Raw genomic sequence first — 25506 nt, 5'->3', positions numbered from 1 at the left:
TGAGAAGTTCAGTTAGTGTAAATTGTGATTTTCAAATGCAAGTTTCCCCTAATTTATCAGTAGTCTCCATTCAGTTGAAGATGCTATCATGACATAGACATCATCTCTACTTGTGACACTTTTGACCAGTTAGACTTGCAGTTGAACTATCACTATTGCTATCACATTTTAACCAAATGATCTAAGGAATGTAAGTCTGAATCACTTAAAACTAAACTTATTTCCTCAATTTCCCAAGTTATAGGATCAAAATGGAAAGGAAGGATGTGAACCTGACATTTATTTTGCAGCTCATGCATTTCTTGCACTGGTGGACGTGATCACCTAGGTAACCTCACTTGATCTCCTACTGAGGCTTTGAGGTTACTTTTGTTACTTCATTTTAAAGATGTGCACACAGGCAGAGTCTGAATCACATAACTGAAGTCATTACCTGGGAGGAGGCTGTACAATATGCAGTATCTCCCTCAGCATGAGCCCTTTCCCCAGTCACAAGCCTCCAACAGAGTCCAGGAATAAGCAAGTGTTCAGATGTGATAGGTAGCTAAGACAGACTCTGTAATTTTCAAGAAATGCATCCATGTCACACTTGTCAAGTTACTAAAGGTACTTTCATCACTCATGATTTTCCTATATGTAATCTCACTGCATTAGGTGTGATTTTATTCTTAAAGTTAAATTTTAGTTTGACCTAGAGGACATGAAGCTACTGTTTAACACTTGATGTGAGACCATGTCATTCAGGATGATGTCTCAGAAGAAGATTTGTTTTGCTTATCAGTATACACACTTTGCAAATTATGCAGAAGCAGAAATTATTTTTCTGTTTAAGCTCTAGTGTAAAAAGACCTCAGAAAAGACATTCATATTTTAAAGACATTCTATTTTGACTTGTGCCATTGTAGCCAAGTCTCTTTTCTCTTTTTTGCTTATTTGCTTGTCACTTTGTGACATTTAATTTACAAGTAGCTAAAAAGTCAGAATTTAAAAATAACCTTTAAGAAAATTGGATGAAATTCACTACATTCTTAAATATTTGTGCTCTTTTTCTTTGGCTGAGCTGATCATTTGTAGATTACAGAATCTCACCCAACTGTAAAAACAAAATGGTTTTCCTGTGCCCTGTGGAGAAGAGTTCCTTGTCCCAACCTCTTATTCCCTTTTTGAACCAAGGATTTAGAGCATTCAAGTTAAGACTCAATCGTATTTTATTTTTCCTTACAGGAAAATATAAGTCTATTTAAATAAATTTCTATTTGTGAATTTAAAATAATACATGTGTATTCTAGAATGCTAAGGAAATAAAGAAAGGATAGAAATAGAACAGCGCTTATTCACAATCTATCAACACATTAATAACTATCATTAACATTTGCTTTTCTATTATATATATATTGTTTTGTAGGTTATGCTTTATGTTCAAATGTGTAACATACTTTTTCTTAGTTATAGCTATAGGATTAGTATGTTCCATTTATAAATTCTCTACATCAGTTTTAAAGCAATATTCTGTAATAAGAACATACTATATGCACTTATGTGATTGCCCTATATGTGCACATTGAGAATTTTGCCATAATAATTAATTCTACAATTTTAGCAAATGTACATATAATCTTGTTATCATTTTAGTATGTTTAGTAAGATTTATTTTTAAATGTAAGATTGGTGAAGACTAATGTCTTTTTGAGGCTTTGATATATACATTATTTAAAACATAATGTTGATGGGCATGGTGGTACAAGTCTGTAATCTCAGAGATCCAGGAGGCTGAGACAGGAGGATCACAAATTCAAAATCAGCCTCAACAACTTATTGAGGTCCTAAGCAACCTAGTGAGACCCTGTCTCAAGGTAATGAAAAGTGTTGGGGTAATGAAAAGCTTAGGGGTAAAGCAACCCTGGGTTAAACCCCCAGCACCTAAATAAAAAATATATAAATATATGAATAAAACATAATGCTAATTTTTAATTCCCACATAAATAGATAGATATGCCTTTTCCAATACCAAATATTCTAATGCATTAGACATCTGTATTATTTTTTGTAAATTGTGTATTTATGGTCATAGAATTTTTAGATTACATTGCTTCATTTACACTTCACTATAGCACTTTGGATGGGAACTACTATCCCTTCATAAAAAAGAGAAGGACGTTGAGTGTCTTGTCCAAGGTCATGAGTTCAGTCAGTTCTTCCCAAATAATATACAGTTTCTTCTTATTTCTTCTTCATTAGTTTTCTATTTTTCCACCTGTGAGTAATTTATACAGTAGGCTTCATGTGAGCTTTTTGCTTCACTTTTTTTCTCAAATTACCAAATAGTTTGTCCCTGGTTAGATTTTGAACAATGTCTTCCTTCTCCTCTGATTTTTGTTGCATCTTGAACTCTGCATCAGCTTCTTACATATAATATTCCCATCTATTTTGTAAGAAATTTCCAAGACCAATTTTTCTTTGTGAAGATTACTTCAGATTGATTTACCTTGTTTTAGAAAGTTCATCAAGCTATTTTAGGAAGTTATCTGACAAAGAATTTCTCTTTTTTTACAATAATGTAACAAATAGAATCAATCTATTTGGTTCAAATTTACCATTAAAGCAGTAAATCAAAGTATTTGTAGTAAATTAATATTAATTTTTCTTGTGTCCTATAGGTACGACTGATTAATTTTAAATGATTGATAATTTAATATTTTAAATGTTGTCTAGAAGAAATGCAAAGTAATTGCTGTACCTGTATGAAAATAAATTGTATTTTCAATTCTTGTTTTCTCTGATGCAAAAGATGAACCACTGTGGAACTCAGGCCCCCATCTGGCTTTCTCTAAGAGATTCAGAAACACTGCCTTCTCCTGGGGAGATAAAGCAACTGACAGCTTGTGCCACGTGGCAGTTTTTGTTTAGCACTACAAAAGACTGCTGTCTCTTTCAAATCCCAGTGTCTGTACGAAACTGTGGGCAATTTTATGTGTACTTACTACAACCCACTCAGGGATGTATGGGCTATTGTGCAGAAGGTAAGAAAACAGCAGTAATACACATGAGCTGCTAATCATGGAACTGTGGGTGGGTGCATTTGTGCTTGTCTCTGGACGGGTGGTATGGAGCTATTGCAAATCGCAGTAACAGACTTGTCTGCCGTTTTCACAAAACTGAATCTAAATTTGGTGTTTACTTTGGCCAGGTTCATTTAGGATTCTTGGCCAAGATGTTAAAGTGCTCAAAACTATATACTGATGTGGAAGTATCAAAGGAGGCTCCTGACCTTATTCCCCCTGCACATAATTATTGAGTGTGTTAAAAATTCATTGATTTTCTTGCACTCTTCCCCTTTTTAATTAAAGGATGGAGGATGCTGAGTTATTAAAATCTGGATTTTATCTCATTTTAACTTTCTCTCACCAATAGTTATTGACTGTTTATCCAGTTCCAGCAAGTATTTTAGGCCTTAAGGTCACAGTGCTGAATAAGACAAATGAAATCTTTGTCCTCATGAAACTTATATTCTGCTGAAATCCCTCGGACAATATATAAAAATAAAATGGGTATATCTTAAAGAATAAAAAGAATAGCCATTCACTATATTAATTAATATCCACTTACTATAAATATTCATTTATTGTACAAGTATATGATTAGAGAAATAAATATAGGAAAGAAGACACAGCTTTCTTAAAGAAGAATTGTGAATAATAATTTTAGCTTTTATTCTACTTAGAAGATGGAGCTTGTTTATTCTCATTTTAACTGTGGGACAGACTTTGTGACTTGCTTGCAAATAATAGTGTATGGAAAGGAAAAAAATCATAATTTTACAGTGAAGACACTTGGCAGGTCCTACATTTGATCAAAGTCAACATAAGTAGTGATAAAGCATGTGGATATCATGTATCTCCTGATAACAGTCATTAAAAGGGTACGACTCTTTTTTGGTCTTCTTCCCCCAAATCCATACACCAAGTCTAATCATGAGAAAATTTATGTAAACTCACATTAAAGAACAGTCTACAGAACACCTGAATAGTATGTTTTTAAAATGTCAAAATTATGAGACACCAAGAACAAGTGAGAAACTGTCATAAATTAGAAAAAAACATGACATATAATTTAATATGATATCCTGGATTGGACACTGGAACAGAAAGGGCAATCAGTAGGAATCTTCAGTTTATTTAAGAGGCTAAACCTAAAGTCAACTTCTTAGCTTTGATAAATGTATCATGGTTTTGTAATATGTTAACATTTGCAGAACATAGATAAGGGATGTATAGAAAAGCTCTAGGTTACTTTTTTTAAAAAAATAAAATATTTAATTTTTAGTTGTAGTTGGACATAATTTGTTTTATTTATTTATTTTTATGTGGTGCTGAGGATTGAACCCAGGGCCTCTCACGTGCTAGGCAAGTGCTCTACTGCTGAGCCACAACCTTAGCCACTCTAGGTTACTTTTTAAAGTGTTCTGTTTTGTGAGATTCTAAAGTTATTCTAAACTAAAACATTGATCAAAAAACAAAAATAAAACTATTTTGGAAATTAGTATGGTATAAAATAAAGAAAACTGGTGCATGCAATAGGAATGGGTTGGCATAGGGATGCTATAATAAAGGATACCTGTGGAAATCTCTGAACAGCTGATGAGCTTGGGCTGACATCTGAATGAGGCAAATGGCAGTCAAGAAAAAATATGGAGGTAAAGCATTCTCAGTAGAAAGAACAGCAAATGTAAATGTCCTCAGCTGGGTATGAAGATAGAACTGATGGAGGAAATCTGGCCACGAATAGAGCAAGTGGATTGTCTTAGGAGATGAGGTCAGAGAAGCAAGAAGGTGGTGGTAAATGTAGGGTCTTCAGTTCATGGTAAAAACTTAGATTGAGTCATAACTACAGTGTAAAATCTTAGGGACTTTTAAAAAGGTGAGTAATACACTCTTGGGATTGAATTTAAAATGACATTACTCCTGCAGAAAGATGCCTGTAGGCTGTTGCATTCATTCCATAGAGAAATGGTGGTGTCTTAAAGGGGACAGGGGTGGAAATTCTTAGACTAGGTGTCATTTTCAGACAGACCTGGTGAACTAGATATGGGAGAAGGAAAGAGAGGAATCAAAGACAGTAAGTATCTAGGATTTTTGCTTGAGTTACTGAGGCTGGGGTGTAAATATTAGATTGTGAAGAGAGGGTAATCAAGTTCTATTTGGTCTGTTATCCAAGAGGAGACATGACAGTCACAGATGAAGAATTCACCCCAGACTCATGAGTCTGACTCTGACCATGATGTTCACTAAGGATGTTGTGAAATAGAGACCGTTTTTGGAGTGCCCAGAACATACTAATGTAAAGCTCACCAACGATAATTGAGCTTAATGAAACACTGTTTCATTTTTCTCTCTACTCAATTATGACTTAGGAACTCTTCCAAAAGAGATAATGTGTCCTTTACATCAGGATGTCATGACTTGGTATTTTGAATAAAAAGAGATTCAACAAATGATAACAGTATTTAATAGAACTAGTGGCATAACCCTTCAGATGCAAGAAGCTCAAAACAGAAAGACATCATTTTTTTTTGGCTTAGATTGGTTAGACAGTGATGAAGCTGATAAATTGGGGATTTATCCTGTACTCTCTCTAGAAGGATGGATGTTCTCATGTATCACTGATTTGGAAAAGAAACTAACCTGCAGTGTGTTATCTGGGCCCAACCATATCACATGTGGGAGACTGAAAATGCTGGGAGATACTATTGCAGATCAGAGTATTCAACTTATGTAAACATTTGATTCAGCAAATAGTATTTAATTATGTCAGTAACACAACACATAAATATTTTAGAGTCCACAAACTAGCAAACCCTAAATAACATACATGCAGCAAAACAAATAAAATAGTTATTCAAGTATTAGAGTAGTTAAAATAAACCCTTATTTTGAGTTTTAATAACCAAATTAGCCATACTAAATGTCCAATCTCAAAAATCATTTTACTGGACTGGGAATATAGCTCAGCTGGTAGAGTGCTCGCCTAGCATGCACTAAGGCCCTGGGTTCAACCCCTGGTCCCACAAAAAAATCATTTTACTCATTATAGATATAGAATATGAACCAGTATTATTAGGAAAAAGAGTTTCTTTAAAGTTTCTATCTTCTTTAACCTCATGAAAAACTATTTCTTAATGCCAGCATGAAGAGTTTTCTTAAGTATTTATTTGTATTGGCAGTGCAAAAATAACAGTTTTAATATTTTGCAGGTTTGTAACTCTTTTTTTCCATAAACAATGTCAAACATCCCAGTTTTCCATTATATTTTCACAGTCATATTATTTTCAAAATTTCTTGTGAATATATCATCACTAGTCAAAACTTCTAAGGAAATAAGGCATTATTGTCTACACAAGAATAGAGATTGATTTATGAAGATAATGCTAGAGAAATATATTCTTATTTTGTTTTGGGGAATACATGAAAAATTTTAGTAAATGAAATAATTTATATTTATTTTGTCATTAATTTCCCACAGTGGTCCCTGACTTCACAGCACAAAATATTTGTGCAGTTAGTAATTGCTATAAGTAGCATGAATGGAAAGATTAAAATTTGCTGTAGAAATGGAGGTAAGGGGAGAATGTAATTTGCAATACCATGTCACTAGAGAAAGCCTTTCCTGGTGAAATGGCATTGGTGCTGAGAGCTGGAGGGTAAACAGTTCGTGGTCAAAGTGTAAGGGGAAAATCATGCCAAACAGCAATCACAGCAAGTGACAGGTCCTAAAGCAGTAAGTGTGCTGTGCACAGACTGATAGCAGGACAGAGATGTTGGATCCAGTAAGTGCGGCAGAGCACAGACCTGTATGAAAGGGCAGCAAGGCCTGATCATTGAGGGACCTCTGCATTTTGTTCTGCCACATTGGAATTAAAAGCAAGATCCAACTATAGGCTATCTAGAGAAATACTTCATATATAAAGAAAAATGGGTTTAAAGGTATAAGGATTGGGACTGGGGTTGTAGCTCAGTGGCACCTTGTACCTGTGAGGCACTGGGTTAGATCCTCAGCACCATATAAAAATAAATTAATAAAATAAAGGTATTGTGTTCATCTACAACTAAAAATAAATTTTAAATAAAAGATATAAGGATAAAAGATGTACTTAAGTAACACTAATCACAATAAATCTAGAGTAGTTATATTAATATTAGACAATGTAGATTACAGGCCAAAGAATATTACCAGGGAAAAGAAGGGTCATTTCCTAAGGATAAAATGATCAATTCAACAAGAGGACATACAGTTCCATTGTATGATGATGATGCACCTAATGACAGATTCTAAATATGTGAAGCAAAACTGATGATTTTATAAACAGAAATGGGCAAATCTATAATTATTATTGGAAATTAACATTCATCTGCCAATAATTGATTGAGCATATAAAAACAGAAACAGCAAAAATGGAGATTAGAACAACTCTGTCAATTAACTTGATAGAAATGACATTTAAAGAAGACTTCATTCACACAAACATTCTTTACAAATGGATATGAAGTATTTGGCATATAAAACAAATTCTGAGCTCTAAATTAGAAAAGAAAATTAGAGAAAATTAGAATACTAGGAAAATTTGAAGCTAATTAGTGTTAAAACCCACTAAACATCTATAATGAAAGACAAGAAGAGTCATAAATTCAGTATCTGTTTATATAATAAGAGACTAAAAAGCATAAGTGAGACTCAGAGCAAAAAGGTGAAAGGGAATGATCAAAATAGAAAGCAATGAGATACAATAAAGAAAATGCAATAAAATCAAAGGATGGATCTTTTGAGAAGTTCAATAAAATTAACAATTCTCTGGCCAGTCTGATCAGTAAAGAAAGATGATATTGGGACTGGGGATATAGCTCAGTGATAAAGCCTAGCATGTACAAAGTCCTGGGTTCAATTTCAGCACTATACATGCACATCCTATTACCACTACCACCACCAACATCAACTACAACAAACACAGTACCATGAATAAGAGAGGTGATTAAACTACAAATTCTACAACTAAAAAAGAATTATTATGAACTACTTTGTGCCAGTACATTTGACAACTTAGATGAAAAAGACAAATTTTTTAAAATATGCTGACAGTCAAAAGCCATTTAAAAATAAACTTATAACCTTAATGGTCTTACATCTATTAAATAAATTATATTTCTAAGGGCTGGGGTTGTGACTCCATGATAGAGTGCTTGCCTAGCATGTGTGAGGCACTGGGTTTGATCCTCAGCACTACACTAAATAAATAGATAGATAGATAGATAGATAGATAGATAGATAGAGATAGATAGATAGATAGATAAAGGTATTGTGTCAATTTACAAGTAAAAAATAAATATTAAAAAAATAAATTAGGGCTGGGATTGTGGCTCAGTGGTAGAGCGCTCGCCTTGCATGTATGAGACCCTGGGTTCAACTCTCAGCACCACATAAAAATACGTAAGTGAAATAAAAGATATTATGTCCAACTACAACTAAAAAATAAATATTTTTTTAAAAAAGAAATTATATTTCTAGTTAAAATTCATCCCACAAAGATGAATTGGCCCAGATGGTTGTCATCGGGAATTTTGTAAACATTTAAGGAAGAAATAATACCAATTTTGCATAAACTCTTCTGCATAAAAGAAAAGGAGCTACTTCTGAACTTCTGTGAAGACAACATACTCTAAAACTTAAACCAAACATAGATATACAAGAACAGGAAACTCTAGAACAATAACCTCATGAATATAAATGCAGATGAAATGATCATCCATTTTCAAAAAACTCCAATGGAATCTATAAAATAGCTACCAGAGGTGAGTTTAACAATGTTGAAGGAAAAAAGATCAACACATGAAAATCATTTGCATTTTTTTATAATAGCAATGAATATTCAGAAATTTCATCTAACTTACCAATTATAAACCAAAAATCATGAAACACTTTGGAATCAATCTGACAAAAGATGCACAAGACTTGTATAGGGAAAGCTATAAAACTTTGCTGAGAAACATAAAAGCCTAAGTTAATGAAGAGAGAAACTATTATGGATTGAAAGACTCGATGTTAATGTGCTAGTTCTTTACAAACTAATTTGTAGTTCCAGAATGTTCCTAATAAATATGTCAATAATTTTTCTTGTGGAAATTGACAAATTCATTCTAAAATTCAAATGGCAACACAAAATAACTGTAATACTCAAAACTAGTTTGGTAAGGTAATAAGTTGAACAACTTATACTACCTGACTTTCAAACTGATTCCAAAATAATAATAATGTAGACAGTGTATATTTACAGCAGGATAAACAGGTAGATGAATGAAAAAGAATAATATCCAGAAAAGAGCAACACAGTTACTTGATATTCAATACAGGAACATAACCAATTCTACAAAGGAAGAATTGCATTTTCAACACAAGCAAAAATATGATTGTATGCGAGAAACTTAGTTCACATTTCTTATCAAAATACAAAAAGAAATTACAATTATCATAGACAAAACCGTAAAAGCTAAAAATATAAATCTTCCAGGGAATATTTTCACTTTCAGATGAAAATACTTGTAATCTTAGGTTAAGCAAATATTTCTAAAATACAAAACTAACATTGTTAGCTACAAAAACCATAAATTGAACAATTATGAATAAAGTTGCTGTAAATATCCTGCTCAAGTTTTTGTGTAAAAATAAGTTTTTAACCCTCTGGGAAAATGCCAAGACGCACAATTGCTGTATTAATATAAGAATATACTTAGTTATACATCAAACTATCAAACTCTTTCAAAGTTACCATACCATTTTGTATGTCCAACCAGTAATGTGTGAGAATTCACATCCTCATCAGTGAGTTTCATTACTTAATAATGAAGATTCAAATTTAGAAAACAAGATACAAAATTATGACTGTTTTGAAATATAATTCCTTACTTCCATTTGATCTTTGGGGAAAAATTTTTATTATGAAAAAAAAATAAACCCAGAGAGAACAACTAAGAAAATCTGTCTTAGTCATTAAAACATACTTCTCCAAGGAATTGTCATCTTAGCTATATGTAGATTTATACCTTTATGCCCAGTTAAATATAAAACCTTAACTTTTTGCAGCTATTTCTGATGCAAAATTACACACATGTGGACCAGAAGAAATAGAAATCGGAGGGGATTGTGTTGGTGAGTATAAAATTTTGTGTTTAATAATGTATTTATAAACTATTTTTAAAAGTACTTATGTTTTGGGACTTTAAATGTTGAATATACTAACATTTGACAATGCCACAGTCTGGTACATATCAAATATAAAAAGCACTTTATTGTGCTTTTAAGATACATTCCTAGAGTTGGCAGAAGTACAAAGAATTAAGGAAACAAAATGTTGGTAGAATTTTTTTATGAGAAAAGTTGGTAATTTATCTCAACACTTTTAAAAATCTACATGTGTTTGTGCTTCAATTTTTACTTCAAAAAATCTATCTTCAAGATCTATTCAAAGACATGTGCATGCCCAGTATTTATAAGAGGCCTTTTTTCTAATAATGGTAAAATAAAGATGCAAATATATAATAACCATTGATTGGCTAAAAATTTCTGATGTGCAGGCAATTACAAGAGATTCTGCAAACACCATGAAAATGTAGAGGTGTGTTCTTTGACATTAGTAAATATTTATGATATATTGTAGCTAAGAAATCACATTATGCAGTATAATCTGCAGTACAATTTTGTCTTCTGTGCTTGGAATGGAACCATCATTTGACCCAGTTAAGGACTTAAAATCAGCATATTACAGTGATGCAGCCACATTCATGTTTATAGCAGCTCAAGTCACAGTAGCTAAGCTATGGAACCAACCTAGGTACTCTTCAATAGATAAAGAAAATGTGGTATATAAACACAATGAAATAATGCTCAGCCTTAAAAAGAATGGCTTTATGACTTTTGCAGGTAAATGGATGGAACTGGAGACTATCATGCTAAGTGAAATAAGCCAATCCCCAAAAACCAAAGGCCGAATGTTCTCTCTGATATGTGGATGCTAACACACAATAAGTGGGGGAGGATAGAAGTTCATTCAATTAGACAAAGGGGAATGAAGGAAAGAGAGAGATGGGAAGAGGAAAGATGGTAGAATGAATTGGACATAACTTTCCTATGTCTATATATGAATACACGACCAGTGTAACTCCACATCATGTACAACCACAAGAATGGTTATAATAAGTTATATTTATTAGAATAAGTTAAACTTCATATATGTATAATGTATTAAAATACACTCTACTGTCATGTATACCTAAGAAGAATTTTTAAAAATTTTGTTTTCTGGGAAGATTGCATTTGTGACAAACAAGTTTTGAAAGTTAAACACCAAAGGTATTACTGGTAGTCAATATTTTTCTACTCCATTCAGTCCATATTTTTTCTTTGCTATTTTTGCTTAATGTTTTAAATTTATTTTAAATATTAAGAAATTGCGTACTTATAATATTTTTAAAATAAATTACTCTAAAATAGTCCAAATAACAAAATATATGACATATGCCTACAAGATGGGCAAAAATTAAAACATTTGTTCAAACATTAGCCTTTTCATGGGACCTCTAGTCAAATTAGTGAGATAAAGTTGACATATAATTACTATTTCTAACAAAGGTGATTTATATGGTGAAAAAAATCATAATGAGATCAAATAAATCAGGATAGATATAATGGTCAAAGTGCTAGGTCTAAAAATTAATTTGCTTTGTCTTTTAAAAATCTGTTATGTCCTGTGCATGTATGAACATGTAACAACAAATCCCACCAACAAGTATAATTATAATGCACCAATAAAAAAATTAAAAAATAAATAAGTAAACAAAAAAGTTATTAAATAAAGCACTAAATTGGTGTTCCAGGGACTGTTCCAATTGCAAATAGATTTTCCTCCTTTTCTGATATTCTCTAAATAAATTGTTATTATGAAAAGCTGTTTAATTAGGTCCTCTGATGTAAATTCATAAAAGAATAAAGCAATATGCCTTAGTAGCAGTAAGCATCAAGTATAATAATTTGGCTAATCTGCATAGTAGGTATGGATTTTCTTTATGTTGTACTTACAGTAAAACACTTTTCTTCCTTCAGTAAAAATAATTTTCAGCAAGTTGTTGTGCTATTCAAAATGTTTATGCAACTAATTGGGAAATATATACTATACAAAATTGTATATAACTTGGGGAAGTAACACAAGAGTGAAAATATTTAACATAAGTTTGCTGACTTGGCTTATGTTTGAAATGTTTCTCAAAATATTTGTTAATTAATTTGAAAACAATTTATTTATCATTGAAACTTTGGAATAGGATACCTAACAAAATATGATATCTAACAAATATCTGAAAGTATATTTTCTCTAGAGAAGAGACCTTAAAAGAAGGACTCTTGGAATTTTCTAAAATCTAAATGACAGAGTTGAAAGACTGGTTTTTGTGGTTGTCATAAAATTATAATATATATATAACAAAAATTATTTGCACATTTCAGAGTAGTTTTAAAACCTATTTTAGAATTTATTACTCAGAAAAATAAAACAAAATTTATCACTCAAATATTTTTTTAAAAAAACAAAACAAAAACCTTTCAGATCCTCCAATTTAATTTTGCAAATACCCAGATTTAAAATATAAATATATACTCTTCATACAAGTTCTTAGAAAAAAATTTCAAATATTAGCCTCATAAAAGTGAAAAGAATAAGACTATTGTTTAGCACTTGATATATTTCACTGATGGTACAATCACTCCCCAGTGAACAGCTCTTTCAACCTAAAGCGATGAAGAGTTGCTTTATGAGAGTACATTATAAGAGTAAAAAAGAAAGTCATTTAAGTTTACATTAGTGACTACTTTATAACAAGGAATTATAATGTATTAAGCCTGAACTATGTTTGTTATGTCTTTTAAAAAAGATGATTGACTAAAAGATTGTAAATTACTTTTATTTTCAGGAGCCAGACTTTTCGGGAGCAAACATTTAAAATGCAATAATATAAGCTTGATGATTTAAGGTGCCCTGCTGTCAATCAATACTTATGTGATTGTTTGTCAATGTGAACGTGCTGCTTTGTTGACTACTAGAAAATAATCATTTACTGAATTTATTTCCTTTTTTAAAGATAAATCCTGAAGTTATAGCCTTTTTGTGATTATTTCATTCTTCAAGATGCTCAAGTAGAAATGATGCTTCTTCTCCCACCAGGTCAGCTGTCGGCCTCATTTCCACCTCCACCTCCAGGAAGGCCAGAGGTTGTGGTGGAGCTGATTGAGTCCAGGCTCTTCTGTAGGTGTGCTTTTGATGTTTCCCCTACAAACAGCTCGGTGGGATTTCTCATAGCTTGGTCTAGGCTTTCTTCTCAAGAAATCAAAGAGGAGCTGAAACAGGAGACCACAGTTCAGGCATTTTCTCTTTTAGAACTTGATGGCATAAATCTCAGACTTGGAGACAGGGTATGTTAACAAAAACTGGATTTGATTTTTTTTTTCATTAATGTATTAATTGTTCAAACAATATTAATTGTGTGTATATATATATATATATATATATATATATATATAGAGAGAGAGAGAGAGAGAGAGAGAGAGAGAGAGAGAGAGAGTAGATTCTTGTCCCCAGAATAGAAAACACTAAGGCTTTCCTTCTTTTTTTTCCTTTAGCAATTGTGCCAATTCTAGTGATATCTAGATGACTCAGTAACTTAGTCTTAGTGACTACATATGAATATCTTTTTTAGCAACATGCTGATTATTATCAAAGAGTCTCTGTAACTGTATGTATTTTCTGGGTTTTAAAATTATATTCTAATATTTTAGAAAACAATGCTTTAATTTTTTCAATGATGATATTATGTTTATCTACTTTCAAATACATCTTAAGTGAAAAGGCTACGTGACACTTTATGTTGAGATTTGAATGAGTAATATTTTATAATGATGAATTTTTTTTTAAATTTCAGGCAAGTAATTAAATTACTTAGTTCTTTTATCTGCTGTGCACTATCTACCAAGAATTAAATTAAAAATTTAAAGATAATAATAACACATTTTTTCTTTTTTTTTTTTTACTAAATGGTTATTTGTTAACTGTATTTATAGATATTCTGTAGTGCATCCATCTTTTTCTTGGAGAAACCACATATACAAAGTTTAGCCATCGAAAGCCAGGAATTTTTTGCAGGCATTAAGGTATGTAGCAGAAGGGATGAATCAGAAAGATTGTTTTTCTGGAACTAATTCCCCACAGTGTGATCTTTTCATAAAGGTTTCTGGCTGAATCTGAAAGGTAAGACTCAGTACTCTGTATTTTTGAGAAATAACTCCAACAATTCTAATGCACAACAGAATTTGAGAGTCCCTGTTAATGAACTAAGGTTGATATGTACAGATGCTCTTCAACTTACAATGGTATTACCTTCCAAGGAACTCATCACAAGTTGAGAAAAATGTTAAGTCAAAAATGCATTTAATACAGCTAACCTGCCTAATGTCATAGCTTAGCAACATAGTAAATTGTAGGGTATTAGTTGCTTTCCCTCATGATTACATTGGTGACTGTGAGTTGTGACTCACTGCCACTGCAGAGCACAGGCATATTGCTAGCCTGGGAAAAGAACAAAACTCAAAATTCAATGTGTGGTTTCTATCTAATGTGTGTCACTTTTGAACCAATGTAGTGAACATATCCTAAGTTGAACTATCATAATTCAAGCGCTTGTGGATTTATCTTTAAAGAAATAGCTCTAAATGACTAAAAAAAATAAATAAAAATTTAAAAAAAGAAATAGCTCTGATGAAAGTTTAGGCTGTATCCCCATAATTCAGTCTGTCATTTAACTAAAAATTAACATATCAATATTTATTTATTGTGCATTTTTGAAGTCAGGTACCAGGCCAAGACTGAGAGCTCTAGTCTTTATGGATTGCAGTGATTGAGCTAATTTAACAATGCAGTATATTTAATTATTGCTGGTAGCACTAGGGTCTAATAGGTGAGCAGAGGTGACAGGAAATCAGAAGTGGTGGAAGGCATGGAGCAATATCAAGAGGTCCAAGCAGGCAAGAACCATGCATCTGGAGGTCTCCTCACTCACAGAACTAGAATTTGCAGTCACTCTAAGTTTGAAGACAAGTTGGAAAAAGATAGATTGTGAGAACAATACTCAGGACCAGAATAAATAAACTTTCTAGATAAAGTTCATGTTACACAGCAGGCACCAGGAAAAGAAGACTGAACCACATCCTCAGAATAGCCTACCCATAGTGGGAGGGGAAGGACACAGACTTAGGACAGGATGCTTGTGATCTGCTTGGTAACACCCAGCAGACAAGGTCAAGGCCCAGTGGTTAGCCTCTAGTACTGTTTCAAATTAGGCTAACAGAATAGTCAATACTAAAGCACGTCTCTTTTGAGAGCTAATCAAATTCCCCAACTCAAAAAAAAAAAAATTGACCTGTGAATTGGATTAGGGTGCAATAGTATTCAGTAAGTCTACTTGTAGAAAGTCTAACTGTAGAAAGCAGAAACTCATAAATATCCTGAGAGTTGAGATGTCTCAGGTGACACCAATCATTTGATCTACCTATAAAATATAACTAAATTCTGATTAAGATGCTGAGTATAAATCCTAAAAATAACCAAACTTACAATGGAATAAGAGCAAACAAGTTTAAGAAAATGGAATTCTGTTTTTTCTCTATTCTACAGTGCCCATCACAGACAAGCTTAGACATGACTTATCCAACCATGGGTTGGAGAATCAAAATGTCATCTAACCCAGTGGTACAACAGCTCTGTGTATTCCTCTGCATGCTGCTTATGTTTTAATTGGTTTGGTCTAAATTGATTTTATTTAGTTAAAAAAAATTCCAGTGCTTAAGTTATTACCAGCTCATTTAGCAAAAGAAAAGCTGTTAAGAAAATGTGTTTTTAAAATTATATTTTAAAACAAATTCTATTTTAACCTAACATTCTATATATTGCTATACCAGCTACAACCTGAATTGAGTACTATATCAGAAGATGGGAAAGAATACCAGCTGAGGATAGAGAGTACAATTCCTATTGTTTGTTCTGAATTTAGTGAGCTTGATCAAGAATGCAAAATCTCATTAAAGCTGAAAACTGTTGATCAAGGTAATATACCAAATTCATTTGATTTTGTTATTAGATTTCAAATGGTAACTGATGCTTTTTCTCCTCTAGGAAAAGTCCCTGTAATATACTCATCTACTAAATTTTACTGCATGTTTACATCAAATTATAGCTGAATCATATTAATAATGCTGGATCAAATTGATGATTGCCAAAGCAAATCCTGTTTATTCTTCTTGGGATCAAAGGATATGTTTAAAATAATAGTGAACAATCTCCTCTTTGTAGTCATCTTCCTGTAGTCATCTTCCTTTCTTCTTTTTCATCCTTCTCCTTCTAATTTTCATTCTGCTTCTCATTCTCTTACTTGTTCCTTTCTTTGCTTTATTTTCAGAGATTGAAGGACAAACTGTTCTTTTAAGATTTTCCAAATCATCCTCAATGAGGGAGGTGTGATAAGTTATACTAAAAGTTCAGGTTATGGGGCTGGGGATGTGGCTCAAGCGGTAGCACGCTCGCCTGGCATGCGTGCGGCCCAGGTTCGATCCTCAGCACCACATACAAACAAAGTTTGTTGTGTCCCCTGAATACTAAAAAATAAATATTTAAAAAAAAATTAAAAAAAATAAAAGTTCAGGTTATGAAACACGGATCTCATAACACATGCTTCATACTTCTTAATGTAAGATAAGTTTGTGGATCTTTAAATTCTTCCATCTAAATTGCTAATTCTGCAAATGTCATATTGCAAGGTCGCATACACTTCACTGTGACAGCCATATAAAGAGAATGGAAATCCACTCGTAGTGTTGACAAGATGGAATATCAGAGGAGAAACCATGAAGAGCAGTGGTTGGGTTGATTGAGTTCTCTTCCCCCTTAAGTCTCTGATCAAATCAAGTAAGAGATATATAGACCTAACCTATAAGAGAGATTACAGTTCTGTTCACATACCACATGCTATTTTATCCAGCTTTTCACTGCTATAACTGAAAGACTGACAAGAACAATTTTAGAGGAGGAAAAGTTTTTAGGGAGGCTCATGTTTTCAGGGGTCTCACTTACTAGGCGGCTGGCCCCATTGTTCTGGACCCAAGATGGGCAGAACATCATGGAAGAAGGGCATGGCAGAGGAAAGCAGGTCAGGACCTGGCCACCAAGAACAGAAAGAAGGGGACTTCCTCTCACCTAGGACAAATGTCTACCTCAGAAGCATGTTCCAATGACTCTCCTCCTTCAGACACACCTTACCTGCCTACAATGACCACCCAATTGACTTTTCTCAGGATATTAATGCACTAATTAGAACTAGCATAACATAATTATTGCACCTCTAAATTATTTTTATACCAGGGATTGAACCCAGGGGTGCTCAAATACTGAGCTACATCTCCAACTCTTTTTTTCATTTTATATTTTGAGACAGGGTCTCTCAAGGTTGCTTAGGGTCTCACCAAGATGCTGAGGCTGGCTTTGAACTTGAAATCGTCCTGCCTCAGCTTCCTGAGCAGCTGGGATTACAGGCATGTGCCACCTTGCCTGGCTTCTACCTTTAAACTTTCTTATACATGAGTTTTTGGGAGACAGCTAATATCTAAACCATAATATATACCTTTTATAGTACAAAAGTACAATGCATACTTTTGTAGGTCTTAATGTCCATGTTCAAAAGGATAAAAAGGCCACACAGTATAACGGGGTCAGAGACAATCTCATGAGAATGGTGATCCAAGAAAAAATAAGGGTAAGGAGATAGAGAAATTAAGAGATGTCTTCCTAAGATATTTGACAGTTAAAAAGGCTTGATTAATGCCCAGCTACTAACCCAGATTTAAGGAGCACCATGAGCAACATTATATTTTAATACAGCCTTAGAAATATGGAATAATGACCTTTTGCTCAGACATTTAGACATAGTTCTACTTCAACTTACCTTTTGAATACATAATAGGAAAATGTTACTACAATTTATGGTCAAAATAGAAAGGATACAATGCTATTGTTGTTTTTCAAAATTGTATTGAGCAAAGATTTCCTTCACTTAAAAGAATATCTTTAAATATATTTGCATGCTCTCAAATCTTTCAGTGAAGCGGGCATCGCCAGTGTAAAGATAGCATTAAATAAACTTCCTACATGGTAGAAGTTTGTGTGTTCTTATTCTTTGTTAGTTAAAAATTCTTCCTGCCCCTCTTCTCTGTCTCTTTTTCTGTCTTTTCGGTCTTTTTCCTAGTGGAAAATTTCTGGATTTCATTTTGGATATTCCTCTTCTTAGATATTTAAGTGTATTTCTTTTAAATATCTACTTTCATAGGGAATATGTTGGTGTCTCAGTGAATTTCTACATAGACAGTGTTGCTTTTACTCAGGCTTAAGAGAAGGATGTTCAGCCCTCATATCATAAACTAGGCAGGTGAGATCATTGGCAGTGACCACCATTGGTCATTGTATTCAAGTCCCAAATACCCCATATTCACCTTAGGAATCCAGTTAAGATTTTGGGTATTTCCATTGTGTTTTTATGTGTATGAGAAAAGTTTATATTTCTAGGAAAAGCACATAAAAGAAATTTTTCCTGAATTTTGACTCCAATGCAGTGTACCTGTACCTAACCATTATAATTCCATTCCTGAATAATTTGTGTGGGAGAAAAGATAAGAGTTTTTAAGTTCGTTCTTCCTCCTTCATTCCTAGAAGGACTTTATGATCATTAATTATATATAAAAAATACTACCTTTTGCCAGTTTTGAGGGGGAAATCCTTTTGTTTTTGGTCTAGTTATACAAATTTTTTATTCTTTGCTACCATTTCCTTTTTAAATTCGTTTCTTGGGCTACAGCTGTAGTTCAGTGTTAGAGTGCTTGTCTAGCACATGTGAAGCAACGGGTTCAATCTTCAGCCCCACATAAAAATAAATAAATTAAAGTATAAAAAAATCTTTTTATATTCTTTGTTACCTAGATGAGGGAGTTTGTGAATGTATTGGCACATTTGAGAGGCGAAGGGAGATAGTTTACTACGGGTGTGGGGTTGGCTTTTCATTTGTGTTGACTTTACTCTTTCTTAAGATGATGAACCCTATATAAATAATTAAATCCATTACTATAATTTCCAGTGTATGAGACATGAAGAAATGCCCTAAAATTTATTATAGAACAATCTGGACATGGGGTGCAGTTGTTAGTTAGAAAAAGAAATCAAATTATGAGTCTTGCTACTAGAATTATGACTTTTTTAAAGGAAAGACAACTTTTGCTTATTGCTTTTTAAAATTGTGTTAGACAGTTTTTAGCACATAATAATTGCACATGTACAGTGTACATTGTACATATACTTGAAGTATACATACATGTACTTCAAAACATGTAAATAAAATATATTGATCAAATCAAAGTTATTAATATCTTCATCTCTATCATTACTTTGTTATTTATTGCTTTTAAATTTTATCTGGGAGCATATGGATTGGTAACTTGGTTGAAAATAAATAGTAATGTATATGTATGTACAAATATATGTATATTTTCAAGTTTATCAATTATCTGTAAAAATCAGGTAGATTCAATAACTTTTTTTTTATTCTAACTAGGATCCCAGTCTTGTGGTTATACGATATGGAGATTCATTGTGGCATATTCATAGATGTACATAGGAAAGTTGTGTCAGATTCATTCCACTGTATTTCCAGTTTGTTTTAACTTAGATGAAAATTTCAAAAATAATTTTTTAAGAAAGAGAAAATGCTTTAAGAGTAATCACTTTATTTAATGTTTCATATGTTTATACTGTTGGGAAAATTATCAACTTTTTTTTATTAAATAGGTAAAGAACACCTTGGCGTAAACTTGGCACTGTCTTCCTGCAATGTGGACCTCCACCAGACAACATCCTGTGCCAACGGCACCTGTGGCCAAGCTTCCCTGTATTACACCGCTGTCTCAGATTTTTCCCAAGATGGAGACAGAGTTACAAACATTGTTGTAGAACCTATAGTGAATAAGGATTTCCTGTGGAACAACTATATTCCAGACAGCATCCAGGTTGACAAATTTAAAATAATCTTTATAATTTAAACTTAAAATGATATGTGTATTTTATCACTGTATCTTGTAAATTTTAATTTTAGAATTATTTGATAATTATGAGTTTTAAATTATTTCATTTTCAATATGTAAGACAAGAATTAATGAAAAATCCATTGCAGTTGTGATGAATAATTGTCACTGAATACCAATAATAATTTTATCAAAAATATCTTTGTTTTTAAGATCAGAGTCAAGGATGTCCCAACAGCTTACTGCTATTCATTTACTGATCCACATATAATTACCTTTGATGGCAGGTAATTTCCTAAAACTCTTTTCTTTTAAAGATTGTTGTTTGTTTTGGTTTCACTGTTGTTTTGTTTTAACCAGCATTCTGTTTGATCATTTCTTAGTCCTGTTCACTGGAAAATTAGAAAAGAAAGTCATGTTTTGCCATCACTGATTTGTTTGAAGACACTAATTTATTTGTATAGAATTTTTTCTTAAGTCTATTGTGTTATAGTTGTTAGCCTTAATTTGTAGAAATGAAGTTTATGACAAATGGAAGTTATCATTTTGTTTGCCATGTATTTGTTTTTAATAATTTCATTATTTGCATCAGAGATGTTTACTATGATATTTATTGTGATATACTGTTTTGTATTTATATATAATGAAAATAACTAACACACTAGAATTTTTAAAGAACAAATCAGCTTTAATTTATAATGAGAATACTCATGGAAAAAATAATTACAACTTCATAAAAGCCTGAATATTTAACTCTAGAATTTAAGTAAACTGAGCAAGATGACCAAAAAGAAATAATCTAAGTCACACTGCTATTAATATCTGCATAGCAAAATTAAGCTCAGTGATACTATTCTGAGGGATATCATATTCTTAAGGAAAATGATACTGTATTGTTGATTCAAAATTCTCATCCTGATGCATGGTAATTTTTTCTTTTAATTTTTAAAAACTGTAATGTGATCATTTCCAGTAAAGTCACTCAATATGAAAAATAGACATAGAATCCTTCAGTAAAATGATACTCCACAGATCTGAGCAAGAATTGAGAAATTGTTGGAACTTATTATCTCATGCAAGATTTTCTTCTATGGTTATAATTGAAATCTTTAGAATTTTGGTGGAAAAAAAAACTCAAGAAATGGTGATGTATTTAATCTGACTTAATTCAACAAGTTTAATTGTGCAGCAGTTTGGTGACAAGCCATGTTCTAAGTGCTGGGGGATGTGACAGTGAACGAGAGAATATCATTCCCTCATAGAGCTGACCTCTGAACAGAGGAAAAGAGATATTAACACAATCAGTTAATAAAGTATGTAGTGTGTCTGAGGAAGAAACATGCCATGAAGAAAACTAAATCAGGTGAAAAGGGAAGGCTGCAATTAGGGTTAGTTATTTATATTAAATAGACTTGTTATGGAAAGCCATTTTGATGGTAATGTGAACAAATTCTTGAAGACCAGAGACAGCAAGTGCATTCCACTTGGAAGGCCTCCCTCCTCTAGGAGCGAAGCCTCTCTGGGGTTAAGAAAGGGAAGAAAAGAGTAGTGAGAGAGAAGCAAGTGTTTCATTCAGTGCATCCAAACAAATGCTCATGACCCAAAAAGGTGCTGGGAATCTTGATTTCTCATTCTAACATCAAAATATATGGAAAGCCTGTAAATGAATGTAATACATAGTTAGTTTATAACATATTATTGTGATGTTTTATAACCAACTCTTAATGCAGTTCACTTTTGTTAATGATAGGGTATATGATAATTTCAAGACTGGAACATTTGTGCTTTATAAGAGTACAACACGTGATTTTGAAGTCCATGTGCGTCAATGGGACTGCGGAAGCCTGCACTACCCTGTGTCATGTAACTGTGGGTTTGTGGCCAAAGAAGGAGGAGATATCGTTACTTTCGATATGTGCAGTGGTCAGCTACATGAATTACGACCATATTTATTTGTAAAGAGCCAAGATGCATCCAGCAATATCAAGATAAGTGAATCTTATTTAGGACGAAAAGTCACAGTATGTATGATTTTGTACTATTAAAAATAGTTTCCCTTTTTCTCATTTTGAATAAACTATACATCTCTGTTAAATTAGGAGCTATCATATTTTTATTTTATTTTTTTAGTTGGAGATGGACACAATATCTTTGTTTTATTTACTTATTTTTGTATGTGGTGCTGAGGATTGAACCCAGTGCCTCACGCATGTGAGATGAGTACTCTGCCACTGAGCTACAACCCCAGCCCAGGAGCTATCATTTTTAAATATTGGTTTGCTATCAAGAAGATATGCTATCAAGAAGATAGCATTTGGATTAATTATGATCTCAGAATGAATGTTTTTGCACCTACCACGCACAAGTAAAGATAATTTAAAACACTGTCAACTTAAATTGACTTATTTAACATTTCAGTATCACAATTTTTGCATTATTCATAGAAACTGTTTTTACAGTATCCATTAAATGGCATATTAGATGACAGACATAATTAAAAATAAATAATTAGTAGTTAACCAACTTTTCAAGTGAATTGAACATGTTACTGTTTTAGGAATGGGCTGGTAGATAAGTGGAAAAGAATAGAAATCAGGAAACATTCTCAATATTATATATATTCACCATCACTTTTTAAAGATCATATTTCATGTCTGTGAGCTAACAATTTGTATCTTAAGGTCGTGTTCATTTTCCTTTCATATTTCCATATAATAAATTCCAGGTAAGTATAATTCAAATTTAAATAAAAGTGTTTGTAAATATGTTCTTATGATATTTGTTGAAGTGAACAATAACTTTTAAGATAACATTATATATTTTATTCCATCATCAAAAACCAAAATGCAAATAAAGAATTTGGGAAAATATTTGCTATATATAATCAGTTATATAAAAAAATATATCTCTAAGGTATACTCACCAGTCTATTGAGCAAATATTACAAAATGGTAATTCAAAAAGAACATTAACATTTCCAAAAGTACTAGTAACCAACAAAGATATAACAATGTTAAGAACATTAGTCCTCAAATAAAAAAATGCTGATCAAACATCTCTCAAAAAATATTGTCAAGAGTAGTGATGGAATGGGAGTTCATAACCCACTTGATTCTAATGTATGAAATATGATATGCCAAGAGCTTTATAATGTTGTGAACAACCAATAATTTTTAAAAAAAGACAAAAAAAAGAGTAGTGATGGTAGAAACAATCTTTCTGGAGGGTATATATATATATATATATATATATATATATATATTAATACAGTCTGAACTTCTTTGTGTAGTTATTTTACAAATATTTTGCTTCCGGAAATTGATTGCAATAAAATAATCAAGGATGCACATAACCCCAGTGCTTTTCCTTGTATCTCCTCTGCTAAGAGGGAAACCATACAATTAATCGGTTCAATGAGAGGGTTCAGAAATATGAATTCTGTGACATTCAGTCTTGACACTCTGGCACCACTGCTGGAACCCCAACTCCTATAGCCTGGGGGTGTATGCAAAGACGCACTGAACCTAAGCAGGGTGCAGCAGCAGAAGCAGAGGGTGGCCACTTTGTTGAAGGAGCTCTAGACCTCATGGATGATGTGAAGCATGAGGGTGACCAGAACCACAAGGCTGGTGTGAACTAGGAAGGCAGTGGGAACCATGATGGTCATGTGAACCATGAGGGCAAAGGTGGCCACTGGGAGCCCGGGTGGCAGCAGCTGGAGGAGCTGGTGGTTCCACAGCCCCTGTGCATGGAACCACAAATCCAGCTTGTCACTTTACACTGTGGCAGCTGCAGGGACTGGAAAGCTGTTTCCAAGAAACTCCATATTGATGTCTCACAAGCTGTATTTGCTATTGTACAAAGGTTTGCTCCTGATTCTATCAAAACCATTAGTCTCCCTGGAAATATTTGAACCTGATAGGTTTTGAATACAGTTCCACAAAACTTCCTATACTTAGAAGCCTCCAGTAAGCTTCTCCAGTATGACATCTTGCATCTTTCTATGCCAATAACTCATGTATGAGCAGATGTATGAGCAGGAGCACAGGGAGCCACAGCTGAAGCTGCAGGCAGGGGATCACCTGCAGCAGAGAGTGCCTGCTAGCTAGTGACCATTAACATCATCCCTCTGCCACTCAGGTGCCCATGCAAGTCCTTAACCTCTGAGTTCCTGTTTAGTGGGCTTCCAAAGAATCTGAAGGATTCCTCTCACACAGGACACATCTCATGGTGACTAACTCCCTTGGCTTTTGATTTATTTGGTATGGTGGTTTGAGTGTATGTATCCCTCCAAAATTCCTGTTGAAATTTGGACTTCATTGCAACAGTACTGAGAGGACCAGGAAGTCCAACCTCATGGATGGGATGTGTACCTTTAGATAAGAAGACTTGTCTGTATGCACAAAACCCTAGAACAACCCCACACAGACGTCCATTTATTAAGCATGATGTGCTGGTGTACATCTGTAGTCTTAGCTACTCAGGATTACTGAAACAGGAGGATCACATGTTTAAGGCCAACCTGAGCAATTTAACTTATCCCTGTCTCAAAGTAAAAGGGGCTGGGGATACAGCTCAGGGGTGTATCATGTGAGAGGCTCTAGGTTCAATCACCAGTGCCACAACAACAACAAAAGGCTTGTAATAGTCAACCTTTTGTCCCTTCCACCATGTGAAGACACAGCAAAAATGTACATCTACAAAGGAGAAAGTTAGCTCTCTCCACACATGAATCTCCTGACACCTTGACCTTGAGCTTGCCAGCCTCCAGAAATTCAAGAAATCAATTTTTGTTGTTAATAAATTACTCAGCTTAAAGTATTTTGTTATAGCAGCATGAAGGGACCTAGGCATCTTGGAATGCCTTATTTCTTCTTCTGTGGGAAGGATACATATGCTGGCCATAGGATTCTTGGTTGATAGGTTTTGTCCTTTATCACTTGAGAATATATCAACCCACTACCTTCTGAGTTCCTAGATTTCTAATGAGAAGTCTCATAAGGACCTTATAGGGAAATTATGATGAAATCCCCCTACCTCTGAGCCCCATAAGTTTAATAAAGTCCCTGTGGTGTCTTAGGGAACAGAGCATTCTGTCATAGTACCACAACCCGAGTAAAGTGCTACCATCCTTTTAATATCAGTCATTCAGAGTTGAAAGAGGAATTGAATACATTAATTGTGAATATGAGAAGGTTCTGAAGAACCAAAAATCATTATAGATTTTTAGATTCCAACTGAAAAAGCCATTGAACCCCCCTCCATATTTTAATTTCTAAACAAAAGAAATATCATTCTCCATAA

The 25506-nt window shown here is 33.2% G+C and overlaps 1 protein-coding gene across 1 annotated transcript in view; it reads left to right on the top strand.

Moving 5' to 3' along the window:
- The window catches only part of Vwde (von Willebrand factor D and EGF domains), a 64139-nt gene that overhangs the window by 5827 nt on the left and 32806 nt on the right, over positions 1-25506 (top strand). The window contains exons 3-10 of the mRNA XM_077796423.1: positions 2789-3020; positions 10129-10194; positions 13259-13506; positions 14152-14241; positions 16045-16189; positions 19970-20187; positions 20416-20489; positions 21953-22223. Of these exons, the coding sequence (XP_077652549.1) occupies positions 2789-3020; positions 10129-10194; positions 13259-13506; positions 14152-14241; positions 16045-16189; positions 19970-20187; positions 20416-20489; positions 21953-22223 (1344 nt within the window). The remainder of the gene's footprint in view (positions 1-2788; positions 3021-10128; positions 10195-13258; positions 13507-14151; positions 14242-16044; positions 16190-19969; positions 20188-20415; positions 20490-21952; positions 22224-25506) is intronic.

Source organism: Urocitellus parryii, chromosome 3 (assembly GCF_045843805.1).
Source record: "Urocitellus parryii isolate mUroPar1 chromosome 3, mUroPar1.hap1, whole genome shotgun sequence".
NCBI classification, from domain to species: Eukaryota; Metazoa; Chordata; class Mammalia; order Rodentia; family Sciuridae; genus Urocitellus; species Urocitellus parryii.
Note: the sequence above shows the minus strand (reverse complement) of the source record. Positions and strands in the feature narration are given on the sequence as shown.